At 34.5% G+C, this 13767-nt stretch overlaps 1 protein-coding gene across 9 annotated transcripts in view; it reads right to left on the bottom strand.

The window, feature by feature from the left end:
- Positions 1-13767, bottom strand: part of LOC149806839 (uncharacterized) — a 247442-nt gene that overhangs the window by 85960 nt on the left and 147715 nt on the right. The window contains exon 1 of one of the 9 annotated variants that reach the window (XM_089958510.1): positions 12187-13225. The exons of the other annotated variants lie outside the window; for them this stretch is intronic. Within the exon in view, the coding sequence (XP_089814636.1) occupies positions 12187-12317 (131 nt within the window). The 5' untranslated portion in view covers positions 12318-13225. Of the gene's footprint in view, positions 1-12186; positions 13226-13767 lie in introns of those variants that run through there. 9 annotated transcript variants of the gene reach the window in all.

Below are 13767 nucleotides of genomic sequence, written 5' to 3'. Positions count from 1 at the left end.
GGAAATAATAATTAGATGACAACCAAATCTCTCTGACATATAATGATCAAGTGATTGATCATTTGAAGTATTGGGGGAGGGAGGTAATACTAATTTTAATCAGGTAATACTTACCTGTCACTACTGCTTAGCTTACCCTTTCCAGGATGGAAATGGCCATTATCCATATAATAAGAATTCATCTTCATCATAGGGTGACATCCAGAAGGTTTTCAATGATGTAAGCTGATGACCTTCCACCCACCCAAACTGGACAGGAAAGCAAGGAAATACTGTAAAATGGCCGCTTTTTTGTATCACAATAAAGGGTCTTAGAGAAAAAAAATGCCTTCACTTTGGTGTGCCAAGAAGTGAACGTAAGAGAAGGAGAAGACAGTGTAAGATCGCCAAAACATGACTTTCATCACATCCTCTAGAGATCATTGAGTTAGATGGGCCAATGAGGTTGCAAAGACTTGAACCTCATGGGGTTTAAATCTACATTAATGAAATGCCCCTCTCAGCAAGAGAATGATAAGCTCTCTTGATAGTCATGACAATCCTCCTCAAAATAGGGGAAGCCAAAATAATCCTGTATATGAAGGATACGACGCTTCCTACTCTTTCTTCTCTTCGTAACTGATCATAAAAGTCGATCTTAATCATCCCCAGCATAGATAAAACTATGACTGGAGATCTGTATATGTAGTTGAGCCACTGATGGAAGCTGTTTTGCTTAAAGTAAATCTTGCTTGGCAAGGATTAGAAAACAATTCATAATTGCTGATGAAATGCATGCCTAGTTCTGTGGATAGGGCTTGAAGCTCACACCTTTGTCTCACAGATACTAAAAAGGGCAAGTCTTGAGTACAAGGTTTTCAAAAGAAACTGCATCCAAAGGTTCAGAATGGTGGTTCTAGTTAATAAATAATTACCCTACAAGACTTACCAAAGATTTCATTCAGGCATCAGAGAGCAAAACACAGGTCTCTGCAGCTTGAAATACCTAATCGGGCTGACAATATGAGAATCTTGACCGATGACTGGGCCCTTTGAAAATTTGAGTGTTTTTTGTATAGGGCTGCCCTATAGCCCTTGACAGGAGAAACTCAATTATTTTTCTCTTCAATAACTTAGGAAGATTTTTAAAAAAACAGCCACTACATTCATGGAAGGAAAGTTTCCTATTGCAACAACTGACCTGTGACCATTCATAAACTGGCCAGGCAACTCTGATCTGTTGGAGGACCTTTCCTCTGATGTTATTCACTTAGATCATAGCTCTCTCCTTACTGGGTGGCTAGATCCTGTCACCACTTTTGGGGTCCGAGCTGTGGGTATGAAGAGAATGCTGCTCCTTTCTCACTGGGGGTGGTGTCCTATATCACATGTCTCAGTAGAGACTGATCCCATACTCTACAGGGACAATGGAGTGCCCTTCTGAGCCAAAGAGCTGATCTTCCCTCTATGAGTCCCATGGGATCTAAAGAAGGAACCCGACTGTTGAAATTAGGAGAAAGAAAGTTCTTTCTCCTCCCCTTCTACATCAAACTCTGTTTAGACAGATGCCAGCAAGGAAAATGTCTGAAAACAAGAACATTAATCAAAATAATGATTATAAGATTATGATTTGTGTGAGACCTCAAGGTCAACACAATGTATGAACAGCAATACTTTGCCTGCTTCAAAGTATTTGATTCCCTCTAGTTATGATGATGGATGTGTTGGTCACCTATGGTCAAGCACAAAATGCTAGCAGTGGCAATATATGTAGATTGCAATTTATTGAAAAAGAATAAATAAATGGAGTGCAACATCAACTAATACAAACTGCTACCAGTGACTTAACACACAAAAGGAATAAACTGCTGCTGTGTGACTCTTTTCTGCAAGTAAAAAATACAGACTAAGATATCTGCAGTCAAGGAAACATCAGTCCAAATATTCACTAATACAAATGACTGAAATGGAGTCACAACCAGTTCCAGCAAGAAATGGGAGACAATGCAAACCCAAGAGTTCAGAACAATAACAAGAGGACCATCTGATCTCCATAGGATAGTGTGAAGTTCCATGGCACTGCTGAAACTTGTACCAACAAATGCCTATAAAGTCTCGTAATAACTAATCTGAGCAAACAAATATGTTATCAACTGAGGGTATAACACTGTAGAAATATATCAGATCCCTGATGCCCTTTCTAGATCAAGTAGAAGGCAAAAATCTCAGAGCATTTCTGAATGCAGCCATTATAATGGCATCTGGAAAAAAAGACAGAACTACTACACATGAAATGATTTTTTGATACAAATTTGAAGTTTTTAATGATAAATTGTGTTGGCCACAAGAGCAAATGTAAAACAAAGTGAAATTTCATTGCCATTAAACAGAAAGTTCTATCAATCTCTTTTCTAAAATGTTGTTTTCACTCAACTTTTTCAAGGGAGGCAACTCTTACCATCATGTCACAAGTCTCATGATTCCACCATGGACATAATTGACTCAACTCAGAGAAGAAAAAGGATCCAAATAATGAACACTGTTAAAGAGTATAGATTTTATATATAATGATATTCACAAGCCAAAGATTAATAACAAAACAAAGAGACACTCAACACTGTATACTGAGAGGTGCATGAATTCTGCATTTCATTACAATGAATTACCTAATGACTTCATCTATTTCAAAATGACATTATTCATTAAACAATAAAGCCCAGCCATTTTCTCGAGTTCTGATACATCCGTCTTATGGTTGGAATTCAAGAAATACAATAACAATAAGAACAACAGTTTAAGAATGATCAATATTACAAGTGCTTGCACCATAAGCAATTAAATACAATCTGCAGTTTGTAGCGGTCATCAAAGGTTTAAAAAGCAACAGTACTGTATTCAATTCATAAAATATACATCAAAAACATTTCTTACCGAGGATATATATATATATATTGTCAACTAACTTCAAAAGAAGAAATATTTTAAACACAGGGTCTATTTTACAACTTATAATTTAGGAGAGAAATTCTCCATTTGAAAAAAATGGGCTTGAAAATATATTGTCATTTTCACACACTTGGTTGATTTTTCAATGTGATTGGTAATCTGTTTAGTTTTTGTAAAATTGTTACAGTATGTAAAAGAAGGGTTTTGAGACCCCTTCTGGCACCTAACCAGAAATACATATACCAGTACATATATTATTACCTTTCTTTTATCAGTCACACAAACATATGCACTAGCTGATTATTAAATAATTATTTAAGTACACAAATATTTGTAATTATTGTTCTGGGCAATCTGAGTGTCTTTCATCAACTATTATAAAACCAAGCCACATTCACAATGGATGGCAACAAAACTGATAAGATCATATTGCAAAATATTTTTGTTTTTTGCCCCCAACAAAGATTTGTTCCATGGCATATAATTACCATATTTATTTAGTGCAGATTGTATGTAATGGGTATCTTACAAGACAAAGTGCAGACCCAGGTTTACTCTGACAAAACACTGTAGCAGATAATTTCAAACTGACCTCATCACCAGCATTCAACCAAATAAAGTGCTATCTGACTCATTCAAGTAGGTGACTCATTCTCTTCTAGCCTGCTATTTGTTTTAAAACTAAATACATTACATGTATTTATAGCCAATAACATGCTGAAATGAATTCCCAAGATTTTCCAAAATTCAAATTCTAAGACTCTTGTATGGCAAGATGAAGGATACAATCTGAGTAAGCCAAATGTTTTCACCTACCAGATATGGGTGTCAACCCTCTTATAGCCTGTATGTAAAAACTGTTAGCAATGCTATTCATTCCATTTTTGATTCCTAATGAATGGTGACAGTCCATGATCTGTTTGAGCATTATGAAACAGATGTTTTTCTACTTGGTGGTTAAACTAAGGGCATCGATGGGTAAATAGTTTTGTGATGAACCATTATGTGATTTTATATGTATGTATGTTTGTGTGTGTGTGTCTATATATATATATATATATATATATATATATATATATATATATATATATATATATATAGTTTTGCACTGCAATTTATCCCATCACTAGGTGGTAATCCCTTTCCTAGAGCATTTCTGCACTGACCCAGCACAGATTTTAGTTCAAATACAACAATGTGCACATATCTTTTTTCATGTTTTCTTTAAAACAAGTTCAAACTCAACAATTTAAACATACTATTTTATTCCATTTGTTTTTTACGTGTTGTACTGCCTTGAATTAGGAAGGAGAATTATGTTACCAGTACTGTCGGTAATTTTCTGTGCAAATATACACAAAACGCAGCAGAACATAAAATCATTGACAATATTGTGAGAGATACAGTAAGAAAACTGCTATAATTTCAATATGTTATATGTTGCTAGCCAATGCATTCAGGCATAAAATAAAAAGAATATTTATTTTTCCAAGTGAATAACAGATATATTTCATCTTGATGGATATATCCATTACTTGCTTGTTTTAAGCCCAAACCTTTTCTATATACTAGTGCATACAATGGCCAGATCTAAGTTTGTGGTTTCTGAGTTTAATGCCATTTTTCAGCACATGATCGCGCTGGCTATACATGGTGCCATAACTAGATGAACTATAGTCAAGTCAAGGCATTTATTCTTTTGAAACATCTTTGGTCTGGGTTTTGGCGTTTTAAAGTAGTGGAATGTTTTGAAGGTTATATGATGTTTGGGCAAGCTGAGTAAAGTGCCTTAACCTAGAACATGCCATGAAAGCTGATCCTGATGGTGGGAATCAAATTCACAGCCTTCTGGTCACAAGTCCAATTTCTTAAACACTTAAAGCTACAATGACTCCTGCATGTCTTGATACACAAAGATGAACTACATAACCATGTAGTCGTATTACATTTTGAACAATTAAATCAACATACCATTGTTGGTAATAACTACATGCGAGAAAGAAAACTATTTGCATTTTAGGTAAATCACAATGCATGCAAATGTATAAAGATCATTTATGTATGACATAAAAGACTTTACAAAATTGCTAATATCTGATTTAAATTCATTACATGTCTATAAGTATGCCAATCAAAAGAAAGAATATTGGCAATTGAACAAAAGAGGCTCAAGCTGTAAAGACTATACTTCTTGTAAAATAGGGAACAAAATCAACATGTTAGGTCACTAGGGCCTGCAACAACAACATTTGAAGAACTTGTTCATCTTTTTTAGACAGATGCATTTAAATTAGTGGGGCAAAACATCTCAAAGCATCTCGATGTAACTGGTCATTTTGACCTCACTCTTCTTGTCATTATTCTGAAACCATGTAATTCAAATATTTGGTGAAAGTGCTCTGCCATGCCACCACCACTATGGAAAAAAATAAAACTCATAAATTTAGATACTGGTATATACATTCAAATTTTATTGTAAATTATCTAGCAAGTTAAATCATTACTCTTGGAGAGATAGATGGTGACCATTATACAGTCAATCTGTCTTTCTAGTGACCATCTGTATACATGAGGCAAATGTGTATAAACACAAACTTCCACTGATCCCATTAATACATAAATCAAAGCATTTGTATTTAATATATATAGACCAAGTTCCAAGTGCATTTTTACCTATATATAAAGACTACCTGCTTATAAAGACTGCATTCCAATAATACATAAACCACTGACAATGAATGTTTTAGCCAACACATAAGAGCTAGTTCTCTCTTATAAAAGAATACCTTATTAATGTTTTATTATGGCATATAAAACTGTTGATGCATTAATGCATCAGGTATTGCTGCAACCGGAAAACTTAACAAACAGTTGCATTGATACTGATCTCCAAACCACTGATCCCCAGAAGAATATGTGTAAATCAGAAACCAAAACATTCTGGTGAACCCATCTTCGCCTATCTTGTGTTTTTTACATGTCACCTGATCCACCTGGCATAGGAATTATGTTGTTGTTTGGGGGCTTTAAGATAGGCTATATATTATAAGACAGCCAGTATAACTAGTGGAGGAAGAACACAGGAAAAAGAACCACTGACCCACAGAAAGCTACTGGCTGCTTTCTCAAATGCATATTTTGGATGAGCCCAAGACTCGAATCCATGCAACAGAAAGTAAGAAGGCAGTGATTGGTAAAGGCAAGTGCTTTAGACCACTTTGCCACCTGCGGCCATCAATTGGTTTTATGTTCAGAACCATATCTGATTTATCTGCAATCCTTTTTCCCCACCTTTTTATGTTATATATATTGAATCCAATTTAACCCTAAGAGTGGGAATAACCAATCCACAAGACTGTTTAACCCTGCTGATGCACATGCTCTGTTTCCTATATGGCCTGTATTACGTTTCAGTGAAATTTTCATGCTTTGTTCATCTCTTTTTATTCATGTCAACATATCATAATGAAATCCAGTATAAGAATCAGCCAACATTTTGGCATAAAATGTGGGAGGCTGATGCTATAGGCTATTTCCACTTTGTCAGTCTCTAGTGCTTTTAATGACCCAATTCCTGTGAGGACATATTCACATACTTTTAGCATTCATCATGTCTAAAATTTCCTCATTTGAAAAAAAAACAAAACCCCAAGAAGTTCTACAGAAATTTCAGCAGGAAATTTGAGGATTTTCCTATTGACCATTTTGGTATGAATGGAATTACACAATTCACTCACAAAGAAAGGACAATGCAGACGCAAGCAGGCAACAGTCATTGTGTTTGTTTTGATAATTGTGTAAGTGATAACTGGAAGTCATTCTGAAGAATATTATTTGTGTATGGAATTGTATATATATTCTATTCTAATTAGTGCACACATGTACAGCTTTCTTAATAATTTAGCTATTTCAAATTGAATACAATTATACTTTTCTCTAAACATATCATTCAAATTCAATGTAAATACACTGTCATGTATTCATATTAAAAGACTAGACTTCTTATTACAATTCTTTTGTTTTCTCTCTAACTCTTTTCAAACTTGCAAATTGTAATTTTCAAATGGATGCTAAAAGGTTTAAACAAATTAAAAGATACCAAACCTGTTGTATTTTCTCATATTCTGTCCTTGACTATTTAATGAATCATTAATGATGTGTTGAAAGTTTATCTTCAGTGTGAATTACTGCTGTAGTTTTAATTTTGACTTTCTTCCCTCCTGTTCCAAGGGTGAGGGGAAGCCATCCCCTACCCCACCCCACACCTATTCTCATGCTTCTGTTTCGTAATTAGTGCAGCTGACCTAGCTGAGGTGAAAGCTGTACTCTAACTTCCAAAAGCAGAATGTTTAAGTATAGTTTTTAGGCTCCACGCACACGTGATTCGCAACACTTACAAATCCAAATTTCAATACAATTCAAGGTATGATACATGTTTGAAGCAAACAGCTAATTTCAGAAGAAAGTATTTAATATAATAGGTGCATAACAAAACAATAAAATGTCTTTACCAATCATAACAACCATTTAAATTACAACCTTGTTTGGTCCTTGATCTGTCAATTACCGGTAGCTTGGAATTTTAGCTAGTCAGAGCAGGTTTAATGGATTTAAAATAGCACATAATTTTCTCAGTCAAGGACGTATTGGAAATCTATATCAACCTAAGATAAATTGGAAAGACTATATAGTTAAGTTTGTGGAACACTTGAAAATGTTTTGCAAACAAATGTGAAGTCAGTTATAATGTACCAGTGATGGTTGCAAAAAAAAAAAACATGTTTGTCAAAATGATTCTTTGAACATGGACTTCATTGCTTCATCTGGTTCATGGGGTGTGTGTGTGTGTGTGTGTGTGTGTGTGTTAAAAGCAGAATTGAATTATAAACAAATGTCATATCTTAAAAGGAAATTTTGTTTTCAAAGAAAGCTTTGAATTTGTATACATTTTCTGTATTCACAAGGATGAAAAAGCATGACTGGACCTGGAGATAATGTTCTTTTCTGAATAAATGTCTTGGGGGCTAGACTGAAACCTTTTTGGAATATTGCTTGGATGAATTTTATTTGTTATATAATGCAATTAAATTCACCACAAACTTTTTAAAAGTGGGTAAAAGGGATTATCATCAAATATATATTTTCTATGGCATGCCCTGGGCACTAGACTTTCCCTTTCTGGATCGTGGTTGAGTTGACTTAATTATCATCTGATTTTTTTTTTATAAGGCAATTAAATTTGCCAAAATTTTGTGAAAGTGGGAAACTGGCTTGTCTTGAGTGATGGCAAATAATGGGTGAATTAAAGAAAGATATTAATAAAAATCAGTACTAATTGTTTGCTACAATGGATTCCTGAATATGGTCTTGCAACTGTGAATAATAATAAGTCATCTTTATTTTTGGTGAAGTTATTATTATTATTATTATTATTATTATTATCTTTGCCTATATGATAATCAGATTTAAAATGAATTACTAAACTCAGCCCATTATAGCTTCTGCAATTTTTGAACAACGTATTGAGAGTAACACCTGCAATTAAATTGGTAACACTGCAATTAAATTGGTATAGAGTAACATTAGATCACAGAAATTTTTTTTAACTTTTCCTACCACTGCAATTAAATTGGTATAGAGTAATATATCAACAGAAGAAAATAAACTTTTTGTCTGAAAAGGAAATGTTAAATTAAATTGATAACAGCAAGATCTTTCCATCTAGAAATACCTGGGTTTATACTAAATTGGATGACAAAAGCATTTTGTAAATTCATAACATTACTATCAAATCACCTAAATCTGTCAGTGGCATGGCTATCATAGGCATATTCATCAATACATGTCAATAAGGACGATAAGTCAAAAACCTAACCTAACCCCAGACCCAAATCAACGGTGCTTTAGAAAATGGTTTCCATGGCATATTGGATGTCAGATCATTACTATTTATATTCAAGACCAATTAGACATCATAAGGAGTCTTTTGGTCAAAACTTCCTGTCCACATGAGCACCTATGTTGATATGGCCATCCACTGTTGCTACAATTTAAAAAAAAAAAGAACCAACATCATGGCCATACTGGCTGTCAAATTGGCATCATTCTTATGAAGGATCAACTAGACAACAAAAGAAGTTTTCTGGTTAAAAATACCCATGTTTATATGGCTCTCCATTTAGAAGAAGGGATAATATGATGGCTACCATGGCAGTCATACTGGCTGTCAGATTAGCACCAGTTTCTTTATGATTTACTAGAATTCATAGTTCGTCTATATGTCAATATGTCCATCCAGATGTTTGAAGTGGCTGCTAACCTAATTGGTCATTAGATTGACACATTTTTCACTGATAACATAAAAACCCTCATTGTGAAAACCCCATGTTGATATGTTATAAGGAGTAGTGATAACACAATTTTCAAGATGGCTGTGATGGTGGCCATATTCTTGGTTTGATTGGCTCTATTCTTATTTAGGACTAACCACACATCATAAAAAGTACTTTAGTGAAAAGTCCATGTTGAGATGATCATTTATTCTTAAGCAGTGATAATAAGATTGTCAAGATCATTATTGTGGTAGCCATAATGGATGTCTGAATGACACCTATTTCATTTAGAACCGACCCAACATCACTGTGTGAAACCTTCCATTGAAAAACCCATGTCAGTATGCCTTTCCATTCTGGAGGAATAGCTATAACAAGATTTTCAAGATGACTGCTGTTTTGGCCATACTGGATGTTTTTCATTTAGAACCAACGAGACATCATAAGTCTTACAGTTAAATGTCAATATGATTATTGGACCAGGAAGAGTAACGATAAGATTTTAAAGATCGCTGCTGTGGTGGCCATATTGGATGACCAAGCAGTATCATTTTCAATTTGGAACAACTAGGTCATGGGATATATGATGAACTGTGATAAACAGTGGCAATGTGATCACTGGATTTTAATGTCACTCAAGAGGATTTGCCATTAAAAAAAATAAAAATCAGTGATGTCTTATGTAAACAGATCATTTTCTTTGTTACCCATTCATGTTACTCAAGATTACAATAAGTGCCATTTTAACCAAAGTCAACATTTTTATTTAAAGTACCAAGAGAAATCTTTAAGTTTCTTAAAAAACAATAAAGATTATGACAAGAATCACATTCCAATATCAAGGATTATAAAAGTGTCCTCACTAAACAAACACAAACCAGTAAGAGGTCAATAACTTCTTGAGACTGAAAAGGTACTTGAATCATTTACAGCCCTTTTGAAAAATATTGGCATACCCCAACTATGTCTGAAATAAAAGAAAGTTAAGAACAAGGAGCTGAAGCCATTTAGGCTTTACCACAATATTACATCAGCATAACATCCTAGCTTTTACAATAGGACTGCATAGATCTGACAGTCGCAAATGGTTCTGGAGATCTGGGTCTGAGCAGTTTGTTAAGAGTAATCAGTAGAAAAAACAGTATAGACCCTGATGTGCCAGCACATTATGCAATGGCAGATTAGGGCATATATTGTCACTTTTGGATCTGACATGGAAGCTAGCAATCATTATGAGTCTTAAATTCAAACATAACATTTTAAGTTTTTCTGTGATAAAATAAAGTGATAATTTATGTTCAAATTACTCGTTTAATTTTTTTTAAGTCCATAAGTGTATAACCATCAACTATGACACTTCCATTTAATTAATTATTGTGTCTCATGGATATTAATACACTTGACGTAGATAAAAGTCCCATGTGAGAAAAAACGTAAAGTTAAATTGGTGGAATGTGGATCATAAAAGAACTGGAAAGAAATATTCCACTCAGGAAAAGATAATTAAGGATATCTATATTGAAGTTACAATCTATCAAATGCCAGATTCAAAATGCTCACTGAGTTTTAAGTAGATTACAATTCCATGTTGAGTTTCAATCATTTAAAAAGCGAAATGACTCTTAAGAGCAAAAATGGTATAAATTACAAATTAGACTATTATCATAACATTGTGTCCTAAGTTACTCTTACAAAGAACTTCATGTAGGAGACTGATATGATGCGCTTTCCTGCATGTTTTAAGAGGCAACTAATGGTGGCCAAGTGGCTACCATACTGGATTTGGAAATGGAAGTGTGTGCGTCTAAATCCTATTATCAGATGAAACCTGGGTTGGTTACTGTGGTATGTCCTTTGGAAAGATGCTTTACTCCAACTGCCATGGCACTAAATAATCCACTTGTACTGTTGTACTATAAACATCATCATACAAGGGGGAGGGGGCACCAAGGGGACCACAACATTATGCTTCAATGTCTGAAGCACTTATGTGCAAACAATGGGCATGTGGTGGCATAAAATGCTTCCATTCTCAAATTTCTTCTTTCAAGAATGAGCTAGGGAGAACATTCTTTGAATGAACTTGTGCAAATAATTTTATAACTGTATTGCAAGTCTTTTGACTTTGTCCTATTTTGCCCAGCATGTTTTAGCATGTGAGTGTTCCCGTTTTTGGTGATTTCACACTTTCTATAAAATATCATTCCAATAAAGTATTTTCAAGATGGAATTTTGTAGCAATGTTGAACTACAGTATGGCCTCATCCCACTGTCCCATTCTCTACAGAATAAACCAAAATCAGCTTTGGCCCAGAATTTATGACAACAGAATGAAATAAAGTGGATACATGTACAGCATGTTTGCCATTAAAATAAGTATAGGGAAACTGGAGTAGCCTAATTATTAGCGCAATGCCTTTTAATCCAAAGATCATGTGTTCAGTATCAGTCCAGACCAGCCATGGATGGCTGCCCTGTTGATTCTTGGACAAGGCACCTAGCTCACATCATTTCGGTACAACAAAGCAAATGATGTGTAAAAAGTGCCATTAAAAATTAACAAAGCCAAAACAAACTAAGTCTCTCCCATCACCAGTGTAATCTAGGGTATACAATAACAAAATAGGTAAGAACAATTACAGCTTCAAATAAACAGCTAAGATGGTAATAATAAATTTAATGCATCCCCTAATTGTAATCAGTGGCCCTTTCTATTCCTGGCAAATATATTAAATGTAAAGCATTCCATTCTTTTAATATTCGTGGCAGGGGTATCCAATTCTTTAATAGCACCTTCAAGTCATACAATCAAATGGGATACAGCACTTCTCATTTTCATCATCATTAAAGTATTCACCTGAACTCCACATATAGCCAACTGGGAAAATGATATGCCATCCAAGCAAATAAAAAATTAGTACACATTTACCTTAATCCGACAAGGGACAATGGCCTTTGCTGGACAGTGATGAGTCGCAGCTTAACACATTCCTGAACTGTACTGGGACGTCTATATCCAAACCTGGGTTGCATTCTCACTTCAGGACAGTCTAACCTCATTGTATGCACTGTTCATACGTTTACAGGACACAAATTCTGCTACTGTAGTGTGCTTCAAACAGATTACGAATATAAAGACAACAAGCATCGTTCACTGTTTCACAATCCTTCCAAGCAGTTCATGTTAATTATTAATGGCTTTCAAAACATTTTCTGCATCACGTTTAAATGCCATTATGGCTGTTTTGCATATTGATTGCAAGCAACTTGAAACTTGAATCATTTATATGAAATTACTATCAAGTAAAAGAAACCAAACAAACACTCTTAACTCTTACTTTCCTGTAAAGAAATTATGTGCACAAAGCATGCCACATAAAATGAACTAATTAAAAGACTTGCAAATTCACCACTGAATAAATTTATAGGAAATTCCATCCTTCAAATATCTGCAAAATTCTCTCAGTTGAAGTTTAAATGACCCGTTTTCTTCCTTGAAATAGCTATTTCAGTAGTTCCAACACAAAGTTCAATTGGACACAAATGTCAAGCTTGGTGTCATCCAAATTTAGCCTTCTGTATGTCATTTTCTTCCCACTGCTTTTAAGCAGTTACACATGTTTGTATCCACTGGAAGCAAACCTATTTTTTGACCTTTGCACACTTAAGTTGCTGATGGATTCAATTTTTATTTCTGTTTGTTATTTGCAGTCCTTTCTTGCTGAATTCAGAAGACATCTGATTAGCTTACTCAAACATGTACGGTCAACACAAAGCTTTTGAGACCCACCTGTGAACGTTATATTGAATCTCTTGTTACCAGCAAATCCAGTCAAGAGCTGTTCAATATCAATGTAATTCATGTGGAACCCTCACTGAACAGTCCATTCAATATAAAACTAATTACTTCTTGCTATGAATGCGGTAAAATATTAATTTCAAGTCTAATACTCCAACATATTTGATATAACAGAAAATTTAACTATTTTAACCATTACTCGTTTGCAGGGGGGCAAAGCCACACAGCACTTGTTTCAATGGAAATCATTAATCCCACTTTTGTTACCAATTGTATGCTTAACCTTGGATCTTGGCTGGAATGAAACACACCTCAACCTGCTGGATTGTTCACAATTTTGTTTTTAAAATACCACATGCCAGTATCCTCAAGTTCTTAAACTTGTGTAGTTTTTCATTTAGAGACAAGTGCTCACCCATGGTAGGCATAAAAATAAAATTCTTCTCTCAGTTAAGCTCATGCGACAGTGATACATGGCTTGTTTGACAGCTATCTTGCAACACATATCTCTTCAATCCGATAAAGCCAAAAGCCTCTGGTTTTGTTGATAAGATCCTATTATTATTACATTTCATCAAGGGCAAACCCTGCCACAATAAATAAGGCTGTTATCAATGAACTCAGAAAAAAAATATATCCAACCAGACAGAGATATACTCTGAGCCTTTCACTTACTAACAATAATTAATCGACAGCCACTATGAAACCATG

This window comes from Sinohyriopsis cumingii, chromosome 1 (genome assembly GCF_028554795.1).
Source record: "Sinohyriopsis cumingii isolate HCF-2022 chromosome 1, ASM2855479v2, whole genome shotgun sequence".
NCBI classification, from domain to species: Eukaryota; Metazoa; Mollusca; class Bivalvia; order Unionida; family Unionidae; genus Sinohyriopsis; species Sinohyriopsis cumingii.
Note: the sequence above shows the minus strand (reverse complement) of the source record. Positions and strands in the feature narration are given on the sequence as shown.